The sequence below is a fragment of the Oncorhynchus tshawytscha genome, linkage group LG20, assembly GCF_018296145.1.
Source record: "Oncorhynchus tshawytscha isolate Ot180627B linkage group LG20, Otsh_v2.0, whole genome shotgun sequence".
Classification (NCBI taxonomy): Eukaryota; Metazoa; Chordata; class Actinopteri; order Salmoniformes; family Salmonidae; genus Oncorhynchus; species Oncorhynchus tshawytscha.
Window position 1 is genome coordinate 8,806,763 of NC_056448.1, and position 23,381 is coordinate 8,830,143.

Here is a 23,381-nt window from a genome sequence, read left to right on the forward strand (position 1 = left end):
ATTAACAACGCTTGTTTTCTTTAATTGAGTGAGTTAGTTCGGAGAAGGAGGAGAAAGAGGAGGGGGAGGAATTAGAGAGGAGGGGAATGAGAAAAAAAGAGGAGAGAGGGAAACAAACACCAAGGTGCAATGGGAGGGGTTATGACATGGCTGCACGCTGGAACAAAGTGTTACTTTCCTCATGAAGCTCAAAGCAGTCAGCTCAGTTGCACAAAGTCTCTGGTCTAGTTGAGTTTCCTTACACCTAAAAACAACATACTCAGGTAAGTGGAAAGACAGAATGACCTGGGTTGGTGAAACTCTTTTAAAATAAATAGAATAAATGCAATGAGCTTTTCCAGTTTTAATGTTTCCATTGAGGGATAGTTTAGTTGATTTGGTCATGAATCAGTTTGTGAAGATATATCAAATGTAGTGGTGAGCTATTAGTGCATACTTGAACACTGCATGATAATGTGTGACTTGAGGCAATATCATTTGTTGAAGTACAGTACTTCATGTACTTAGTGTGTAGATATTATTTGCTCTGTAAACTGGAATACCAAGTGTCCACATACTGTAGGTTTTTACTGTAAAAATTCAGATTAGATATAATTTCTAGAACTCATCATAGTCTATAAGATATGCACATGGGCGCTGTTACTGTTGCATTGGAGGAGAAGTTTGAGGCCCTAAAGTACTGGTGGCATGCCCCTCTCTTCCTGCAGCCCATATGAAAAAAGACTATAGTATACTATACAAAGTGTAGTATTTACTATAGCAATTACTGTAGTAAATTTTTGCAGATAATACTGTATTATTTACTATAGTGTTTTTGTTTAATTATATTTGACAATCTACTGGACAAATACTAAAAGAGCAAATTTCCCATAACCTGTATATACTATAGCAATTACTGTAGTTGATTTTTGCAGATATTACTGTATTATTTACTATAGTGTTTTTGTTGAATTATATTTGACAATCTACTGGACAAATAGTAAAAGAGCAAATTTCCCATAACCTGTAGGCAGGTAGGACAGGAGTGTGAATGAGTAGTTCAGTTCTTCTGCTTTTTCTATGACCTGTGGGGAGCACAATATGGTCTATACTTGGTATGTAGGTTTCTCACTCCTGGGTGGGACAAATAAAGATATGGGGATGAGAATGGATGTAGTATATGCAAATTAAATACTTCAGCATTACTATAGTTAAAAAACTGTAGTTTTTTTGCATACATTACTGTAGTATTTACTACAGTGTTTATTTGCGCATAATACTGTAGTATTTACTATAGCATTCTACAGTATACTACAACATTCTAAAGTAAGCACTACATAATCAAAGGATATTACCCTGTCGTACCCAATTGATGCCCCTGCTCGCCTTGTGATGATAACAACACTGAAGCTTTTTCTAAAATGTTTTATGGACATTGGAGAACAGTGGGAGGGATCTAAGACCATTCCTCCATACATAATCTTTCCAGATCATTGATATCCTTCATCTGCACTTATGGACTGGCCTCTTAAATTCAAACCACAGTTTTTCAATGGGGTTCAAGTCCGGAGACTGAGATGGCCATTGAAAATATTGATTTTGTGCTCAATTCACCATTTCTTTGTGGATTTGATGTGTGCTTGGGGCTATTAGAAAAGCTTGTGGTCATCCGCGCATCCTTAAAAAAAATAGGTGCTGAGCTAATAAATAATACTAGTGAAGAACAAGAAGGCCTGCACACTCTTTAAGCTCCCAATTCACTGCTTTATTGAATGACTACGTTTTGATCCGAAACGGATCTTCGTCAGGTCCAACAAACAAACGGAGTGCCCACGGAGTGGGCACATGTAGTAGTTACAGAATCTAATATATATGTTTATGTGGATCGAAACGTAGTCAATAAAGCGGTGAATTGGGTGTTTAAGGAGTGTGCGGGCCTTCTTGTTCTTTGCTTGTGTAACTGTCTGTTGAAGGAGAGTCGGACCAAAATGCAGCGTGGTGGTTACTCATGTTCTTTAATGAAAAAATAGCGATACATGAAATAACTAAATAAATACAAAAACAACAAACGCAACCTGAAACCTAATTACAGCCTATCTGGTGAACACTACACAGAGACAGGAACAACGACAAATAGGACACAGTGAAACCCAGGCTACCTAAATATGGTTCCCAATCAGAGACAACGAGAATCACCTGACTCTGATTGAGAAGCGCCTCAGGCAGCCAAGCCTATGCTAGACATAGGCTTGGCTAATCAGCCACAATCCCAATGCCTACAAAAACCCCAATAAGACAACACAATAAACCCATGTCACACCCTGGCCTGAACAAATAATTAAAGAAAACACAAAATACTAAGACCAAGGCGTGACAGCTTGGGGTTATTGTCTTGCTGGAAGATTCACTTTCGGCCAAGGTTCAGCCTCCTGGCAAACATGTTTTTGGCCAATTTAGTCCTGGTACTTACTTGGTAAAGTTCATGATACTGTTGACCTTAACAAGGGCCCCAGGACCAGTGGAAGCAAAATAGCCCCATAACCTCAAAGATCCTTCACCATATTTTACAGTTGCGATTAGGTATTTTCTGCATTGTTCTTTCAAGGTCAAAGACCGCTGGTGTGCGTGACCAAATACCTTTATTTTCGTGCCATATGACCATTAGCACTGGTTCCAATCCAAGTGCCAATGACGTTTAACAAACTCCAGGCAGTGCTATGATCAGATTACATGAAAATAGAGCTCTTTGGCCACACACTAATGGTGGGTTTGGCCTTCAAAAGAACAATGCATATGCAGGAAATACCTACTTCCTACTGTAAATTATGGTGATGGATCTTTGATGTTATGGGGCTATTTTGCTTCCACTGGTCCTGGGGCCCTTGTTAAGGTCAACGGCATCATGAAGTTTACTGGATATTTTAGCTAAAAACCTGGTGACCTCAGCCAGGAAGCTGAACTTGGCCACAAATGGATCTTCCAGCCCGAGCCCGGCCTTAGCCTTTTGGGGACCCTAAGCGAGATTTGGTTGGGGGGGGATGCCCTTTTACAGCTAAATTCCTGCAATTCTACACATTTTGCCATGACCTATGCCATGTTAATATGATATACGAGTGAGAATTACGAATAAAATCAATGAGTGCGTCTGGAAGGTCATGGTCCCTGGGCACGTGCCCAGGGACAATAAAAGGCCACTTTAAAATGTGTATTTTTGTCACACAACACAATGCCACAGATGCCACAAGTTTTGAGGGAGTGTGCAATTGGCATGCTGACTGCAGGAATGTCCACCAGAGTTGTTGCCAGAGAATTTAATGTTAATTTCTCTACCATATGCCGCCTCCAATATCGTTTTAGAGAATTTCACAGTACGTCCAACCGGCATCACAACCACAGACCACAGCCCAGGACCTCCACATCCGGCTTCTTCACCAGCGGGATCATCAGAGACCAGCCATCCGGACAGCTGATGAGACTGTGGGTTTGTACAACCAAAGATTTTTTGCACAAACTGTCAGAAACATCTCAGGAAAGCTCGTCGTCCTCACCGGGGTCTTGACCTGACTGCAGTTCAGCGTCGCCACCAACTTCAATGGGGAAATCAAATCAAATCCAATTCTATTGGTCACATACACGTGATTAGCAGCTGTTATTGTGGGTGTAGCGTAATGCTTGTTTTTCTAGCTCCGACAGTGCAGTAAATCTAACAAATTACACAACATACAACCAAATACACACAAACCTAAATAGGAATGAATTAAGACTATACAGTGGGGCAAAAAAGTATTTAGTCAGCCACCAATTGTGCAAGTTCTCCCACTTAAAAAGATGAGAGAGGCCTGTAATTTTCATCATAGGTACACTTCAACTATGACAGACAAAATGAAGAAAAAAAAATCCAGAAAATCACACTGTAGGATTTTTAATGAATTTATTTGCAAATTATGGTGGAAAATAAGTATTTGGTCACCTACAAACAAGCAAGATTTCTGGCTCTCACAGACCTGTAACTACTTCTTTAAGAGGCTCCTCTGTCCTCCACTCGTTACCTGTATTAATGGCACATGTTTGAACTTGTTATCAGTATAAAAGACACCTGTCCACAACCTCAAACAGTCACACTCCAAACTCCACTATGGCCAAGACCAAAGAGCTGTCAAAGGACACCAGAAACAAAATTGTAGACCTGCACCAGGCTGGGAAGACTGAATCTGCAATAGGTAAGCAGCTTGGTTTGAAGAAATCAACTGTGGGAGCAATTATTAGGAAATGGAAGACATACAAGACCACTGATAATCTCCCACGATCTGGGGCTCCACGCAAGATCTCACCCCGTGGGGTCAAAATTATCACAAGAACGGTGAGCAAAAATCCCAGAACCACACGGGGGGACCTAGTGAATGACCTGCAGAGAGCTGGGACCAAAGTAACAAAGCCTACCATCAGTAACACACTACGCCGCCAGGGACTCAAATCCTGCAGTGCCAGACGTGTCCCCCTGCTTAAACCAGTACATGTCCAGGCCCGTCTGAAGTTTGCTAGAGAGCATTTGGATGATCCAGAAGAAGATTGGGAGAATGTCATATGGGCAGATGAAACCAAAATGTAACTTTTTGGTAAAAACTCAACTTGTTGTGTTTGGAGGACAAATAATGCTGAGTTGCATCCAAAGAACACCATACCTATTGTGAAGCATGGGGATGGAAACATCATGCTTTGGGGCTGTTTTTCTGCAAAGGGACCAGGACGACTGGTCCGTGTAAAGGAAAGAATGAATGGGGCCATGTATCGTGAGATTTTGAGTGAAAACCTCCTTCCATCAGCAAGGGCATTGAAGACGAAACGTGGCTGGGTCTTTCAGCATGACAATGATCCCAAACACACCGCCCGGGCAACGAAGGAGTGGCTTCGTAAGAAGCATTTCAAGGTCCTGGAGTGGCCTAACCAGTCTCCAGATCTCAACCCCATAGAAAATCTTTGGAGGGAGTTGAAAGTCTGGGTTGCCCAGCAACAGCCCCAAAACATCACTGCTCTAGAGGAGATCTGCATGGAGGAATGGGCCAAAATACCAGCAACAGTGTGTGAAAACCTTGTGAAGACTTACAGAAAACGTTTGACCTCTGTCATTGCCAACAACGGGTATATAACAAAGTATTGAGATAAACTTTTGTTATTGACCAAATACTTATTTTCCACCATATGTTGCTAATAAATTCATTAAAAATCCTACAATGTGATTTTCTGGATTTTTTTTTCTCATTTTGTCTGTCATAGTTGAAGTGTACCTATGATGAAAATTACAGGCCTCTCTCATCTTTTTACACACACACACACACACACACACACAAACATGTATATTGTATATTGCTTCCAGCAAGACAATAACCCCAGGCCCACATCAAAATCCACAAAGACATGGTTAATTGAGCACAAAATCAACATTTTGCAATGGCCATCTCAGTCTCCAGACTTGAACCCCATTGAAAACTTGTGGTTTGATTTGAAGAGGCCAGTCCATAAGTGCAGATGAAAGACATCAAGGATCTGGAAAGATTCTGTACGGGTAATGGTCTGCGATCTCTCCCAATGTGTTCGCCATTGTCCATGAAACAGTTTTAGAAAAAAGGCTCAGTGTCATTGTCCTCGCAAGGGAAGGGTGCCAGAGTATTGAAAACGGGATCCAATAAGTATGACCCCCATCTTTATTTGATTTCTGTTTTTAATATGTGTTATTTATCTGAGCAACTGTATTCATATAACATAATATCATTTTCTATTTCTTTGAGCATACAATATACAGTACAGTAGCTCAGTATTTTTTGCTCATCTGTATCACGAGACGCAATAATTCAAATCATTCCGGACCCCACTGTATGTTGTTGTATTTTCCCACCGTGCATACTGTACCTATCCATTCTATACCTAACATACTGTAATGAATAACCAGTATGTTACATTCATCACCTCACTGTACGTAACACTACGTAAACACTGTATTCAGTACAAGTACACACTGCTCAGAGGGTAACTCACTCACTGTACGTAACACTACGTAAACACTGTATTCAGTACAAGTACACACTGCTCAGAGGGTAACTCGGGCGGGAAACAAGTGACACGGAGAAACACGAGAAGAGGAGGAGCACAAAGATAGAATCTTCCAGACTACTCAGGAAGATCTGACCTGTCCATCAGTGTTTCTGGAAAAAGCAGGGATTCTCCTCAGGGAGGTGATGGTGAAGACTGACTGGACATTAGGAGTGGCCACAGAGTCCATCAACAGGAAGGGCAGTGTGCTACTAAATCCTGAGAATGGATACTGGGAAACATGGCTGAGAGACTGGAGGAAATACGAAGCTCTTGGTGACTTTCCTGTTCCTCTCTCTTGACCCACAGACCCTCGAAGGTCAGGGTATACATAGACTACGAACAAGGCTGGGTGTGGTTTTGTGACCTGGTAGCTCGACGCCATATCTACTGTTACATGGGCTGCAACTTTGCTGACACACTCTATCCATACTTCAGCTCAGGGGTCAATCCCAGTCGCAATAAAGCCCAATTGGTCATCTCTCCTGTCAATCACAAAGACTAAATCTACACTGCAGGACAAATGGAAAGGTATATATTCATTTAAAACGTCTGTTTATCTCAATACATGTTACAGATATCCAAATCTATGTAAAGTAATTATACTCACATAAGAGATATTATGTAAAGACTAATAGGCGGCTGTACATTGATTGGTGGTTAACCATGTTGTATTTTTAAGGCATTTGGACAAGGCATTGGGATGTTGGTTTAGACACAATTCTTCCTACAAGCACTGCAATGGTCAGTAAGAAATGACTACTTTTTCAAATAGAAAGATAATACACATTCTTTAAAGAAGTAATAATGTTAGTAATAATAATAATATTATTAACCGTTATTTTACCCAGATTTTTTTTTTGTAATCAAATAGTGTATCAAGACATTAAGAAATATTAAATACTACAATAAAGTTGCTATCTTGAAAAGGGTTGTTCTTCAATCACTGCACCGGAGTAAACTGAGTAAACTGCATATACAGTAGTTCACATGACAAGGTATGCAGACAGGTAGAATCTTCTCATTCTGGATTTGGGATTCTAACATTCCGGATTCTGGATTCCTCTGTTCCAGCCTCACCTCTTCGGAACTGCAACAGAGGAAAAACAGACCACCAATGACATCACAATTCCATCCTTATGGGAAGTCAACCTGGCTCCAATACAATCCCTTCTATCCTTAGGCCCTAGGCCCTTGTTCTGTTCGTATTCCTATAACCTTAATTCCTGTGACGAGGATGATCAATACGACAGCCGGTAATAATGATTCTTACCTTACTAAACAGGGTTCCTGTTTTCTGGAAGATGGAAGGTTTCTTTGAAGTGTGGGTTGGCTTGGCGAGTTCTACTGAGTTATTTGGAAGGGGAAGGGACTCGGGCTGGGACAGAGGTGGAGACAGAGGCTGGGACAGAGGCGGGGGTTGGGAGAAGGGATTGGTGTTTACATACGGCTGGCTTTGAGAGTATGTTTGGGGAGGTGAGTAGGATTGGGTTTGAGAATACGATTGAGGTGGTAAGTAAGATTGGGTTTGGGATGATGAGTAGGATTGGGGTGGTGAGTAGGATTGCGTTGCAGGCTGTGAGTAGGATTCAGGTTCAGAGTAAGGCTTTGTTTGTGAATAGGGTTGAGTGTGTGAGTAGGACTTGGGTGGTGAGTAGGACTGAGCTGATAGTTGTGAGTCGGGTTGTGTCTGTGAGAAGGGCTGTGTGTTTAGGTAGGGCTGGGGCAGCAGGGTGGAGGCTGGTAAGAGGGTTGGAGGGGGAGGGGGTGGGAAGCTGTCTCCCCCGTCGTCCCCGTCTCCCCCCTCCACCTCCACCTCCCCCCCGTGGGTTGTACCAGTCCCAGACAGCTGGTAGTGTTTCTTCCTCAGCTCTCCCAGACGAACTCTCTCCTGTTCCAGCTGATTCTCTAGCTCCAACACCTTCACCTACAGCACCGAGAATGGAGAAGAGGACGTTCACCTACACACACATCCAGTTGGTCACATGGAATAATATGTCCCTGGCCCCCCACACACACACACAAAACATACACAAACAGCTATAAGTGGCTGTAGGCAGAGTAGGCAGAGCAGTACAAGCTGCTGCAATGACATACCTGAGACTCAATCTCTTGAGTCTTCACTTTGATCAGGGAGATGCCTGAGAAGTCCATGGGTTCTGGAGAGAAGCGAGGACAAGGACTCAGAACTCAGGGGTACAATACACCCAAACCATTATACAACATTTATTTTATACAATCCTCCACCCCATAGCTGCAGGAAGTAGTTTGGCAGTGGGGGTGCTGAAGAAAAAACGATGCCCTCACTGAAGATGTCTGTCCACTAATACAGAACTAGTAGACATTCTTATCCACAGCTACAGTTGAAGTCGGAAGTTTACATACACTTAGGTTGGAGTCATTAAAACTCGTTTTTCAACCACTCCACAAATTTCTTGTTAACAAACTATAGTTTTGTCTAGTCGGTTAGGACATCTACTTTGTGCATGACACAAGTAATTTTTCCAACAATTGTTTACAGACAGATTATTTCACTTATAATTCACTGTATCACAATTCCAGTGGGTCAGAAGTTTACATACACTAAGTTGACTGTGCCTTTAAACAGCTTGGAAAATTCCAGAAATTGATGTCACGGCTTTAGAAGCTTCTGATAGGCTAATTGACATCATTTGAGTCAATTGGAGGTGTACCTGTGGAGGTATTTCAAGGGCTACCTTCAAACTCAGTGCCTCTTTGCTTAACATCATGGGAAAATCAAAAGAAATCAGCAAAGACCTCTACAAGTCTGGTTCATCCTTGGGAGCAATTTCCAAACACCTGAAGGTACCACATTCATCTGTACAAACAATAGTACACAAGTATAAACACCATGGCATCACGTACCGTCATACCGCTCAGGAAGGAGACACGTTCTGTCTCCTAGAGATGAACGTATTTTGGTGCGAAAAGTGCAAATCAATCTCAGAACAACAGCAAAGGACCTTGTGAAGATGCTGGAGGAAACAGGTACAAAAGTATCTATATCCACAGTAAAACAAGTCCTATATCGACATAACCTGAAAGTCCGCTCAGCAAGGAAGAAGCCACTGCTCCAAAACCGCCATAAAAAAGCCAGACTACGGTTTGCAACTGCACATGGGGACAAAGATCGTACTTTTTTGAGAAATGTCCCCTGGTCTGAAGAAACAAATATAGAACTGTTTGGCCATAATGACCATCGTTATGTTTGGAAGAAAAAGTGGACGCTAGCAAGCCGAAGGTCACCATCCCAACCGTGAAGCACGGGGGTGGCAGCATCATGTTATGAGGGTGCTTTTCTGCAGGAGGGACTGGTGCACTTCACAAAATTAGATGGCTTCATGAGGAAGGAAAATTATGTGGATATGTTGAAGCAACATCTCCAGACATCAGTCAGGAAGTTAAAGCTTGGTTGCAAATAGGTCTTCCAAATGGACAATGACCCCACGCAAACTTCCAAAGTTGTGGCAAAATTGCTTAAGGACAACAAAGTCAAGGTATTGGAGTGGCCATCACAAAGCCCTGACCTCAATCCTATAGAACATTTGTGGGCAGAACTGAAAAAGCGTGTGCGAGCAAGGAGGCCTACAAACCTGACTCAGTTACACCAGCTCTGTCAGGAGGAATGGGTCAAAATTCACCCAACTTATTGTGGGAAGCTTGTGGAAAGCTACCCAAAATGTTTGACTCAAGTCAAACAATTTAAAGGCAATGTTACCAAATACTAATTGAGTGTATGTAAACTTCTGACCCACTGGGAATGTGATGAAAGAAATAAAAGCTGAAAAAAATAATTCTCTCTACTATTATTCTGACATTTCACATTCTTAAAATAAAGTGGTGATCCTAACTGACCTAAGACAGGGCATTTTTACTAGGATTAAAGGTTAGGAATTGTGAAAAACTGATTTTAAATGTATTTTGCTAAGGTGTATGTAAACTTCAGATTTTTTCTGTACTTACAGTAGAGAGTGCATATATTTTCATACGGGTCCCCTGTGGGAATCGAACCCACAATCCAGGCATTGCAAGCACCATGCTCTACCAACTGAGCCACATCATATCATCACAAACAACTTGATGTCTCAATGTATTCAATGACTTTATTGGTCATTGTTTTTCTTCATGGTGATGGAAAGTCTACAGGTACAACCATAGATGACCAGCCTATGTACAGTGCAGTAATGTACATTTACATTAAGTGGTTTGTAAGGGTGGTAAATTACTTCTGCACAAAAAAGTGGTTGTTTTCCATGTTATTTGATCAAGAAAGTGGGTGTTTTGTGTCTTTGCCCATAACTTTGCACTTTAGGATATAAATGTTTGAGGACAGGCTTTTGTACTGTGTATTCCATTAGAATGACATCACAGAGAAATGATCAGGGCAACAACTCTTAATATTCCAACTATTGAATCCTGCAAGATACTCTTCTTAAATTATACAATTACCTTTTTTTTGCCAAAGTGGAGATGCTGAAAATGTTTTGCCAGTGCTGCAGACGTCTATATTGGTCTGCTAATACTAGTAAAGGCCCAGTGTACTACTTGTGTGAATTTCTTATTAATATAGTCTCAGAAACTCAATCCTAGGCAACAGTGACTATGGTCTGGTTTCAATGACTCTTTTGGCAACTTCGATAAGAGAAAATAATTGTTCCCGTGTGGGTACTCTTCAGACAGACAACAGAATGTCACAATTCGAAACCAAAGTTTGCAAGGAAAACCTTTGCAGTAGCTTTAGGGAAGGTAGTTGATACAAACTAGACACGTGTGAAATGCCCTCAATAAAACTAACCGGCGTGATCTCCAGCTTGCTAGCTACTAGTTTGTATTTTAAGTGGCTAAGGTAGCAACGTAGGCATTGGACGCAGTTCCTCTTTGCCAAGAGAGTCCGTCGTTGAAACCAGACCCTAGTCACGGTTGCCTATGGTCGGGTTTTCGAGACTACCTTCCTCCTCTCCCTCTTTTCACCTCTCTCAGTGATCTGCCTCTGTCCGTGATTGGTGGAGGTCACCACTATGGCAGCCATGTCGTTGACGTGTCTCGAGGCCTGCTGCAGCGTCGACAGCTTCTTGCTGTTGCGGTCCGCCTTCACCTGTAGCCACGGCAACACAGGGGGAGACGAGGGGTCCATTGTCAAGTCAGCGAATATGAAGACGGAATCAGCTGTGTGTGTGTGTATGTGTTGTACCTTGGAGGCAGCGACCAGCTGGGCGGTACTAGCAGCGATCTCATGAGAACAGACGATGAGCTCCTCGTATTTACCCCCGCTAGTTACCACCTTGTCAGCCGAGTCTCTGCCAGCCGGGAGAGAGAGGAAACAAGATATATCAATTTGTGTGGACAAAAAGTGGGTTTTACACACAAATATCTCAATTTTAGGATTCAGCCCTACGACATCGTGACTAGTATCACTGCTGTAACAACAGTCCGCTGTATATAGTATACATGTGTAATGTGTATATCAAGTCAGTACTTACAGCATCTGAGTGGCGCCCCAGCCCACTGACTTGGAGGCAGAGATGAGGCCTTCAGTCCAACAGGAGTTCTTAGCATAGAACTCCTTCACTGATGCTGCCCCCTGTGGAGAAAACACGTCACTGAGCCCAGAGCCTAATACAGATGTGCTCAACCTTTTGGAGGTCCACTATTTGACTATGTCGATAAGTATGGAAGTACAGCCTATTCTAAACACAAATGTAATATTTAGAACTCACTCTGCCGCTTTCCACAATATCTTTCTGCAGGTCAGTGGCGGCGGTCACCAGCATGTGGATGGCCTTCATTAGGTCTGAACAGGAGCCAAGGATGCTGAGAGGGAGAGAGAGAAGAGGAGAGAAATTGAGAGGGAGACAGAGAAAAAGCATATTGACTCTGTAAGCTACAGTGATAGCTCCTCCAGCACATAACGTTAGTTAGTAAATACAGAGTTATTGTTGAGTTAATCCACTGTGTACTGTTGTGTTCTATTGTGTACTATTGTGTTCTGTGTTCTACTGTATACTATTTTCTTCTGTGTTCTGTGACATATTGTGTAGTATTGTGTTCTGTGTTCTATGTTCTACTGTGTTTCGCTGACCTCTGGTTGACCTCCAGTTTGACCCCAGATGTGTCTCTCCTGGCCTGGTTCAGGATCTCCTGTCCACAACGTGGGTAGAAAAGACATGAGGAATGTCCTCAACAATGACATGCTCTGTGTGTGTGTGTGTGTGTGTGTGTGTGTGTGTGTGTGTGTGTGTGTGTGTGTGTGTGTGTGTGTGTGTGTGTGAGAGTGTGTGAGTGTGTGTGTGTTCTTACGTCCATGCGGAGTACAGCCTCCTCTATTGCAGTAGAGGTAGCAGTCATCTCTTTATCAACCATTTCCCCCAGCTCCTCTTTTAGAACATCCTGCCCTTGAAGACACAGATCCTACAGGAAATACACTTCCATTACATCCTGTCCTATCCTGCATTGAGACAGAATGGCTGCCAGTGCACTGACCACAGAACGTTGCTCTCAGCAGGAATGCTTATTCCACTAGCTGCAGTTCTCCGTGTGTGATGACCCCATCCGTACCTGTCCCATAGTGAGTATACGTCGCATTACATAGCGTATCGTAGTAGGGTCGGCTCTCTGTAACGTGGCTCTGGACTTCAGCTCGTGTAGGAACTGCAGACAGTGAGTGGAAGCTTCTCTACAACTGTCAGTCAGACCTAGAGGGAGAAAGAGAAAGGGATGAGTGTGTGTGTTTGTGAGCATGCTTGCGTGCGTGCAGTGTGCGTCTCTTACGGTCGGCCTGGTCAGTAGGAGCACTGTGTGCTGTAGCTCCTCCGTTGACGATGGTGTCAGAAGCTAGATGGGAGAACTGCGTCACAGCCCTCAGAAGACCACTGGCATCTGAGACAGACAGGACAGAGACATGAGATTATACACACACACACACACAAACACGTATGCCGTGCACACACACAAGGTGGTTACACACCGTCCATATTTCCAAGGTAGACCATGTGACTCTGCTGCATCTTGTCCAAAGAACCCAGGGTGATCTCAGCTCGGTTCACCAGGTAATCTGGAGAGCAGGTGCAGCGTACGTGTATGGGGTCGTCCAATTTGGACACAGCGTCCAGTATGATGCCTTCAGCCTCCACCACGACACACTGGAGCAGACAGAACTGTTCCTCTTGCAGCTTCCTGGTCAGCTCACCCTCACGAGATGCCTGGAGTAACACACACCGGAAAGATTACAGGTTAACACACCTATACGCGCATCCTCGTATGTGTGCACAGAGACACGTATGCACGCACAACTGCTTCACACACACACAGCCCATACCCGTTGCTGTAGTTGTTGCCTCAGACTGGCCATCTCTCTGGATGTCCTGTCATTGTCCTGCTCCAGAGAGCTGCATTGGAGCTGCGCCTGCTGCCTTAAAGAGGACAGCTCAGCATCTTTCTCCCTCACAGAGCGCAGCAGCCCCTCTCTCTCAGTCTGGAGACCCATCAGGGCACTGTTCATCTGAGAACCAGTCTGAAAGGGGAGACAGATACATAAACATGTCTCTCAACCTTATTTGTATCAAGGACTGACAAGTATAGTTCCTCCATTTGCTAGGGACCAGCAGACAGGTTCCTACCATCTCCTTGTTCTGCAGGGCATTGTTAGCACGTGACACCTCTGCTCGACTCTGCTCCAGCTCTCGCTTCAGTCTGTCAATCTCCACTCTCTGCTCCGCGTTTATAGCCAGCTGTAATCTCACACACACACACACGCACACGCACACACACACACACACGTCAATTCATCAGAATGTCCTCCAATGTCTTACTACGCAGCACAAGTTCGACTTCAAGTTCAAGTCTAGTGTGTCGACAGCTCATACCTGTTGCTGTAGCTGTTGCCTCAGGCTGGCCATCTCTCTGGCTGATCTGTCCCTGTCCTGCTCTATGGAGCCGTGATGGAGCTGAGCCTGCTGCTGTAGGGAGGACACTTCACCCTCTTTCTCCCTCAAACAGCGCAGCAGTTCCTCCCTCTCTCGCTGGAGACCCTGCAGAGCACCAGTCATTTGGGAACCAGCCTGGGGAAGCGGGAAGAGTTCTGATTGGTTCAAGAAGGACACAGAAAATAACAAAAGGGTAGAGTCGAGTTTGCGAGACGGAAAAACACTGTCCCGTGCTTCTACCTAAATAAGCCTACCATGTCGTTGTTGCCTACCATCTCTTTGTTGTCCAGGACACTGTGGACTTCACCCAACGCTGCTCTCTGGTCCAACAGCTCTCTTTTCAGCCGATCCATCTCCTGCTTCTGCTGCTCCAGCTACAAAGACAGGACAGAGAAAACACGCGGAGAAGTCAGGAAACACAAGGACAAACATCAACAATTGTTAAACCTTACAAGAGTAAGAATCATCCTGGAGAAATAAAACCTGAACCTGCTCCATATTTGCTACAAACTCTAGGGGTTAGAGGTCAGGGGTTAATGGTTATAGTACCTTGAGTCTATTCTCCTGTCGAAGGTGGTCCACCTCGCTGGCCAGCTGCTGTTTGGCCGTGGCCAATTCCTCCTGGTTCTGCTGGGTGCTGGACAAGAACCGGACTGTCTCTGCATTCTGAACACACGCACACAATATTGTGTCAGCTCCCAAAAGGCATAGAAATTCCCAGTGTGCAGTGTCTGTACCTTCTTCAGTAGATCAGCGTGGCTGGTGACCAGTTCAGCGTGTCGCTCTTTGAGCTGAGAAAAACGCAGCTCAGCTGCCTGGGCTCGACCTGTAGGGGGAGGACGGGGTTAATAGGTGTGTGTGTGTGTGTGTGTGTGTGTGTGTGTGTGTGTGTGTGTGTGTTTGTGTCCGTCCGTGTGTATACTCACCATCAGCCTCCTGGTATCCAGCCTGTACCCCTGGTAGGGCGGCGGTGGCCTGTCGTAAGGCCCCTACCTCCATGCGCAGGTGTTCATTGTCCACCAGAGCCATCTGCTTATGGGTCCTCTGGTCCTCCAGCTCTGCTTCCAGCCTATTCACCTGAGACTTCAGCTGGGTCACACACCTCTGAGCCTAGGGAGAGAGGGGTGGGAGGAGGGGTCAAACACACACATGCATGCATTCTGAGTCACGCCTACACCTGCACACAGACAGACAGACAGAGACACGCAGGCAAGCAAACACACACACCTCCGTTTTGAGGAGCTGCAGCTCTGGTTTGATGACCTCCAGCTCCTTCCTCAGAGCCTCTGCCTCCGTCAGAGCTGGAGACGGAGATCTTCTGAGGGATACCAGAGGCAAACCAGAAACGGTTATTATTTCACAATCATTTCTCCTCAAAAATGTGGTTAGACAAGTGTTACGTTAACTCAGTGAAAAGAGAAGATCTTTCATTTACCTTTGATCAAATCCAGCATCAGGAGCTCCCAGCTGGCTTAACATGTTGTACGGTTGCTGTCGAACAAATGGATGCAGACAGTTATGAGGCAATTGGTAATTATCATGTAAATTACAACACTAGGTTCAATAGCAAAGTGTAAAATAAAGTAATGGGAGAGTGTCCAGTCGTACCTGTGGTGCTTGGCTGTAGACTGGCTGTGGCGCCGCATCGACTTCTTCATAAGGCTCCTCATTGGGCATCACCACCACCGGCCGCACGTACTCCGCCAGCGCAGAGGCACGCAGGAAGTTCGGAGGAGACTACAGGTGTTGCACACACACACACACACACACACACAAGTGAACATACGGAACACAGAGATAGAAAAGGAAAACAGGTATTGGTGGGAATGACCAATTCCCCACAAACACAAACTACGTGGCTTACATCTGGCAGGTCAGGGATCTGAATAACCTTTTTGAAGAACTCCGTCTCTCTGGCTCGATCAAATAACTTAGTGAGGCTGGAAGACAACAGGGCAGAGATCATTCAAACCATACGCCGTGCATACCGGTGCACACACACAAGACAGTCGATAGTTGTGTAGGCAAACCTGTTGAACAGATCACGGAATCTCTCCCGGTGTCCGAGAAGAGAGTCAGCTGAAACACCTGGAACACAGAGCAGGACCACACATGTCTAATAGATGAGTACAGGTCAGATTTAGAAATCCAGAGGGCTACAGGCCTGGGGTTTTGTGTATGTGCGTGTGACTGACAGCTGTGCAGTTTGAACAGTAGTTTGACAGAGAAGTGGTAGAGCCAGCTGCAGTCCAGTATAACAGGAATTAGAGGTCCCAGGCGACACTGTCCGGCCGGGGTGGTGGACTTGCCAGCGTTGGCATCCAGCTGCCGCCAAACTGTTAGGAGACACGGATGGTTATGGCTTCATTCAACTGAGAATCAATGCATAAAGGAGAATGAAAGCCTTAGCTGAAAGACCCACCTGTCTCTGACATTTTCAGAGCAGCGTCCAGGTAATCTAACAGCTCATGAGTCATATCAAATCTGTAGAGAAGAGAACCCCTTACAGTGAACAGCTTAACAGAGATCACTGTTACCACCTGCAAATGTAGCTCACCTCAGAAACAGCTCAGCAAACCCTGATTTGGTGTTGAGAAAGACATTTGCACCCATAGCATCATAGGAGTTTTTGGGGTACAGTATGGTGCTATTGACTCACATTTTGTTGACGTCAGTTCCTGCCTCTCTCTCCACCGTCTCGTCTGTGGCCTCCAGGTTACCTGGAATAACCTTGTGCTGGGGAAGAAAGAATCCATGTACATACCAGAAAGGTTTGTCTGCAGGAGAAAGTGTTGGCCCCACGACAACTTTTGATGTTACATCTACTATTAGTTAACATAATAGCACCTCCCCCAGTACAGAGAAAGCAATGTCATCACAAGGATACAGTAGGTTCTAGGTGGTATATGTATGCAATGCACAGGGTCTCACCTTCACATGGAACTCCATTTTGAGGGACAGGAACTTGGCCGAAAGGGACACAATATGGCCGTACCTATCATGCAAGTTCCCCTGGAAATACATATGGTCAAAATCCACTGTCATCATTGTTATTATTATTTTTTTACCTTTATTTAACTAGGCAAGACAGTTAAGAACAAATTCCTATTTGCAATGGCGGCCTTGGAACAGTGGGTTAACTGTCTTGTTCAGGGTCAGAACGACAGATTTTTACCTTGTCAGCTCGGGGATTCGATCGAGCAACCTTTCGGTTACTGGCCCAACGCTCTAACCACCGCCCCAAAATACGTCCTAAGTTTCAATGTCATCAACTCCTATAAAGGTAGCGTCAACCGAGTACTCACCCAGAGTACGCCCATGTCTTTGACGTTCCTGCTGTATCTATGAGAGTCTCTCACAGCCTGAGGAGCACACAGGGGAGAGGAGTCACTCACAGGACCTTACAGCAAGGAGACTCCAAAGATGTGACACTGGACGTACAGGGAAGTTTGGCAGGAAGAAGAGAAGGAAGAGATAGAAGAGGAGAAGAGATCTCATGAAGGAAGAGATACAAGAAACGCTGTATGGGGGACATGAATGGGATGACTAACGTTATGGTGCCCGTCCCGGAGGACTTTGTGCAGCATGTAGCAGAACTTCCAGCTGATGATGGCATTGGAGGAGAGCGGCAGGTTGATGATGAACGACCAGAACGTTGTGGCTCCGCCCTCCTTATGGGTCCCCATGATGATGTCGGCACCGTCGTCAAGGAGGAACCAATGATGTATATAAAACACACCAGACAGACAGACACCCCCGCAAGACCAAGAAACGAACAAATATTTATTACATCTCAAATCATGGGTGTGAATATGAATAGGCCTGGGATGAATGGTAAATGATACATGTTATCAAAACATGGTGGATATACTTAGAGGTAGCCTCACACACACATTTCTCCAGATGGTTGGAGTGTGTTTAAAGGGCGTGTCTAGGACATGTTTGGAAAGGATACTGCGTGCATATTTCTCCTTCAGCGGTGTCTCACTGGAGGTGATGCTTTTACTGATGCTGTGGAGCTGAGTGGAAGAAAGGAGAGAGGAGGAAAGGGGACAGTGGGAGAGGTGACAGGGAGAGAATCAGTCACCGCCTGCCTACAGTACCCGTCAAAGGTTTGGACACACCTACTCATTCAAGGGTTTGTCTTGATTTGACTATTTTCTACATTGTAGAATAATAGTGAAGACATCAAAACTATGAATGAATACATATGGAATCGTGTACTGTAGTAACCAAAAATGTTTTAAACAAATAAAAATATATTTTATATGGGAGATTCTTCAAAGTAGCAACCCTTTGCCTTGATGACTGGTCATGGGTGCACCTCAGCCACGCTCAAGGTACTAAACGATATCATAACCGCCATCGACAAAAGACAGTACTGTGCAGCCGTCTTCATCGACCTGGCCAAGGCTTTCAACTCTGTCAATCACCGTATTCTTATCGGCAGACTGAACAGCCTTGGTTTCTCAAATGACTGCCTCGCCTGGTTCACTTCTCAGATAGAGTTCAGTGTGTCAAATCAGAGGGCCTGTTGTCCGGACCACTGGCAGTCTCTATGGGGGTACCACAGGGTTCAATTCTCGGGCTGACCCTTTTCTCTGTATATATCAATGATGTTGCTCTTGCTGCGGGTGATTCCTTGATCCACTTCTACGCAGACAACCCCTTTCTGTATACATCTGGCCCTTCTTTGGACACTGTGTTAACAAACCTCCAAACGAGCTTCAATGCCATAGAACACTCCTTCCGTGGCCTCCAACTGATCTTAAACGGAAGTAAAACTAAATGCATGCTCTTCAACCGATCGCTGCCCGCACCCGCTCGCCCGACTAGCATCACTACTCGGGACGGTTCTGACTTAGAATATGTGGACAACTACAAATACCTAGGTGTCTAGCTAGACTGTAAACTCTCATTTCAGACTCACGTTAAGCATCTCAAATCCAAAATTAAATCTAGATTCGGCTTCCTATTTCACAAACAAAGCCTCCTTCACTCACACTGCCAAACATACCCTCATAAAACTGACTATCCTACCAATCCTCGACGATATAATTTACCAAATAGCCTCCAACACTCTACTCAGCAAACTGGATGCAGTCTATCACAGTGCCATCTGTTTTGTCACCAAAGCCTCATATAACACCCACCACTGCGACCTGTATGCTCTCGTCGCCAGACCCACTGACTCCAGGTCATCTATAAGTCTTTGCTAGGTAAAGCTCCGCCTTATCTCAGCTCTCTGGTCACCATAACAACACCCACCTGTAGCACACGCTCCAGCTGGTATATCTCACTGGTCATCCCCAAAGCCAACACCTCCTCTGGCTGCCTTTTCCTTCCAGTTCTCTGTTGCCAATGACTGGAACGATTTGCAAAAATCGATCATATCTCCCTCACTAACTTTAAGCATCAGCTATCAGAGCAGCTCAACGATCACTGCAGCTGTACGCAGCCCATCTGTAAATAGCCCATCCAACTACCTACCTCATCCCCATATTGTTTTTAATTTACTTTTTTTGCACACTAGTATTTCTACTTGCACATCTATCACTCCAGTATTCATTTGTTAAATTGTAATTACTTTGCTACTATGGCCTATTTATTGCCTTACCTCCTTACTCCATTTGCACACACTGTATATCGATGTTTCTATTGTTTTTGACTGTACTTTTGTTTATCCCATGTGTAACTCTGTGTTGTTGTTTTTTATCGCACTGCTTTGCTTTATCTTGGCCAGGTCACAGTTGTAAATGAGAACTTGGCCGACCTGGTGAAATAAAAATGTACAAATAAAATGACAGCTTTGCACACTCTTGGAATTCCCTCAACCAGCTTCATGAGGTAGTCAGATGGAATGTACTTCAATTAACAGGTGTGCCTTGTTAAAAGTTAAATTAGTGGAATTTCTTTCCTTCTTAATGCATTTGAGCCAATCAGTTGTGACAAGGTAGGAGGGGTACACAGAAGATAGCCCTATTTGGTAAAAGACCAAGTCCATAATATGGCAAGAACAGCTCAAATAAGCTAAGAGAAACGACAGTCCACCATTTCTTTAAGACATGAAGGTCAGTCAATACGGAACTTTGAACGTTTCTTCAAGTGCAGTCGCAAAAACCATCAAGCACTATGATGAAACTGCCTCTCATGAGGACCACCACATCAAAGTTAACCCAGAGTTACCTCTGCTGCAGAGGATAAGTTCATTAGAGTTAACTGCACCTCAGATTGCAGCCCAAATAAATGTTCAGAGTTCAAGTAACAGACACATCTCAACATCAACTGTTCAGAGGATAGCCTTCAAGGTCAAATTGCTGCAAAGAAACCACTACTAAAGCACACCAATAAGAAGAAGAGAATTGCTTGGGAAAGAAAACCAGCCCCGTCACGGACCAGGATGTCTTGCTCCCAGACAGACTAAACAACTTCTTTGCTCGCTTTGAGGACAATACAGTGCCACTGACACGGTCCGCTACCAAAACCGGCGGACTCTCCTTCACTGCAGCCGACGTGAGTAAAACATCTAAACGTGTTAACGTGTTAACCCTCGCAGGGCTGCAGGCCCAGACGGCATCCCCAGCCGCGTCCTCAGAGCATGCGCAGACCAGCTGGCTGGTGTGTTTTACAGACATATTCAATCAATCCTTATCCCAGTCTGCTGTTCCCACATGCTTCAAGAGGGCCACAATTGGTCCTGAGCTAAATGACTACCGCCCTGTAGCACTCACTTCCGTCATCATGAAGTGCTTTGAGACGCTAGTCAAGGACCATATTACCTCCACCCTACCTGACACCCAAGACCCACACCAATTTACTTACCGCCCCAGTAGGTCCACAGATGATTCAATCGCAACCACACTGCACACTGCCCTAACCTATCTGGACAAGAAGAATACCTATGTGAAAATGCTGTTCATCGACTACAGCTCAGCATTTTATTTTATTTTTTTACCTTTATTTAACCAGGCAAGTCAATTAAGAACAAATTCTTATTTTCAATGACGGCCTAGGAACAGTGGGTTAACTGCCTGTTCAGGGGCAGAACGACAGATTTGTACCTTGTCAGCTCGGGGATTTGAACTTGCAACCTTTCGGGTTACTAGTCCAACGCTCTAACCACTAGGCTACACCATAGTACCTTCCAAATTTGTCATCAAGCTCGAGACCCTGGGTCTCAACCCCGCCCTGTGCAACTGGGTACTGGACTTCCTGGCGGGCTGCCCCCAGGTGGTGAGGGTAGGTAACAACATCTCCACCCCGCTGATCCTCAACACTGGGGCCCTACAAGGGTGCGTTCTGAGCCCTCTCCTGTACTCCCTGTTCACCCACGACTGCATGGCCATGCACGCCTCCAACTCAATCATCAAGTTTGCAGATGACACTACAGTGGTAGGCTTGATTACCAACAACGACGAGATGGCCTACCGGGAGGAGGTGAGGGCCCTCGGAGTGTGGTGTCAGGGAAATAACCTCACAATCAACGTCAACAAAACAAAGGAGATGATCGTGGACTTCAGGAAACAGCAGAGGGAGCAGCCCCCTGTCCACATCGACGGGACAGTAGTGGAGAGGGTAGTAAGTTAAGTTCCTCAACGTACACATCATGGACAAACTGAATTGGTCCACCCACACAGACAGAGTGGTGAAGGCGGAGCAGCAGAAATTCGGCTTGTCACCAAAAGCTATCAAACTTTTACAGATGCACATAAGGCTCTCCAGAGGGCAGTGACGTCTGCACAACGCATCATCGGGGGCAAACTACCTGCCCTCCAGGACACCTACACCACCCGATGTCACAGGAAGGCCATAAAGATCATCAAGTACAACAACCACCTGAGCCACTGCCTATCATCCAGAAGGCGAGGTCAGTACAGGTGCATCAAAGCAGGGACCGAGAGACTGAAAAACAGCTTCTATCTCAAGGCCATCAGACTGTTAAATAGCCACCAGTAACATTGAGTGGCTGCTGCCAACATACTGACTCAACTCCAGCCACTTTAATAATGGAAAAATGGATGTAAAAAACGTATCACTAGCCACTTTAAACAATGCCACTTAATATAATGTTTACATACCCTACATTACTCATCTCATATGTATATACTGTACTCGATACCATCTACTGCATCTTGCCTGTGCCGTTCTGTACCATCACTCATTCATATATCTTTATGTACATATTCATCCCTTTACACTTTTATGTATAATATAGTTATTGTGAAATTGTTAGGTTAGATTACTCGTTGGTTATTACTGCATTGTCAGAACTAGAAGCACAAGCATTTCGCTACACTCGCATTAACATCTGCTAACCATGTGTATGTGACAAATAAAATTTGATTTGAAGACTGTTGGAACTGCATTCCAGGTGAAGCTGGTTGAGAGAATGCCAAAAGTGTCATCAAGACAAAGGGTGGCTACTTTGAAACACTTTTTTGGTTACTACCCAATTCCATGTGTTATTTCATAGTTTTGATGTCTTCATTATTATTCTATAATGTAGTAAATAGTAAAAATAAAGAAAAACCCTGGAATGAGTAAGTGTGTCCAAACTTTTGACCGGTAGACACAGCACAGCACATACTATTGATAGGCAGAACTCGAAGAATAGTTGTGTTCAAAGTGAGGCATGGCATGAGGAAATTGTCACCATTTTTTTTTTTTACATAAATGTGGTCAAAAATAAGTGTACTACATTGTTATAACTCCAAAGTTTTTCCCAGTTCCTTTTGAAGAAGTTGGACTGTAAAAAATATATCTGTTGTTGAAATGATATTCATGATACAGATGTTTCTGGAGTAAATTATATATCTTTATCTGACTAAAATGTACTCATTATAACACAATTAATACTGAAATAAAAACAGAGATATGTGTATGTTGTCACAGAAATACATTATCCAAAGATATGTTCACACACTAATCACCATACAACCTTGACACAAACACAATCCTAAATAATCGTTGATTTAAAATAAATCTGTAAATGAGGGAACTTTTTTTTTCTAAAACAAAAAAGGTTGGATTTAAGTTTATACCTGTAGTTTTCCAAACTGTTCTTTCTCCGCAGCCAATTGCTTCTCTGTTTTATTCTCGCTTTTGTTTTTCGGTTTACTCGAGCTCATTTTGCCGGTGTAATCCACTGGGATGAAATGACCCGACTAGTTGCTGTCCCAGCCACCCACACTTGCAGTTTGCCTATACCTGTCTGCTCTGGGTTGTCAATCTACAATGGGGATGGCACGTCAGAATCACGCGACGCGCAAACCGGTGTATCAATACCTTCTCCGATCAGTGACAGAGTGAATGATAGTAGTAGCAAATTACAGGTAGAAATACTGTATTAATGAATGGACATTATTTATTCTC

General features: G+C 44.3%; 1 protein-coding gene across 3 annotated transcripts; it reads right to left on the minus strand.

Moving 5' to 3' along the window:
• Positions 1-6,604: 6,604 nt before the first annotated feature.
• On the minus strand, positions 6,605-23,226 carry LOC112219627 (huntingtin-interacting protein 1-related protein). 3 transcript variants are annotated; one of them, XM_042302136.1, is made up of 32 exons: positions 23,051-23,224; positions 17,965-18,028; positions 17,561-17,703; positions 17,315-17,371; positions 16,941-17,021; positions 16,669-16,745; positions 16,432-16,493; positions 16,205-16,345; positions 16,040-16,097; positions 15,874-15,949; positions 15,618-15,746; positions 15,445-15,500; positions 15,237-15,324; positions 14,936-15,119; positions 14,747-14,835; positions 14,559-14,675; positions 14,282-14,383; positions 13,950-14,144; positions 13,704-13,814; positions 13,403-13,597; positions 13,052-13,286; positions 12,856-12,963; positions 12,643-12,779; positions 12,385-12,495; positions 12,167-12,225; positions 11,805-11,898; positions 11,568-11,668; positions 11,279-11,384; positions 11,059-11,182; positions 8,164-8,225; positions 7,340-7,993; positions 6,605-7,156 (listed from the first exon to the last, which is right to left on the minus strand). In XM_042302136.1, exons 1-32 carry the CDS (start codon positions 23,135-23,137, stop codon positions 7,088-7,090), a joined length of 3,972 nt encoding a protein of 1,323 aa, XP_042158070.1. In that variant the 5' UTR covers positions 23,138-23,224; the 3' UTR covers positions 6,605-7,087. The 3 variants fall into 3 exon arrangements, with proteins under 3 accessions (XP_042158070.1, XP_042158069.1, XP_042158071.1); XM_042302135.1 differs by having other exon boundaries at positions 15,237-15,327; XM_042302137.1 differs by lacking the exon at positions 6,605-7,156 and having other exon boundaries at positions 7,853-7,993; positions 11,036-11,182; positions 15,237-15,327; positions 23,051-23,226.
• Positions 23,227-23,381: the final 155 nt, after the last annotated feature.

Excerpts from the sequence above, each read along its gene's own strand:
- LOC112219627 (XM_042302135.1), bottom strand. The coding sequence starts at position 23,137 with ATGAGCTCGAGTAAACCGAAAAACAAAAGCGAGAATAAAACAGAGAAG. Across the intron at positions 17,372-17,560 it reads TCCGGGACGGGCACCATAAC|GCTGTGAGAGACTCTCATAG; the intron begins GTTAGTCATCCC and ends TGTGCTCCTCAG. Across the intron at positions 11,183-11,278 it reads AGCTGGTCGCTGCCTCCAAG|GTGAAGGCGGACCGCAACAG; the intron begins GTACAACACATA and ends CCGTGGCTACAG.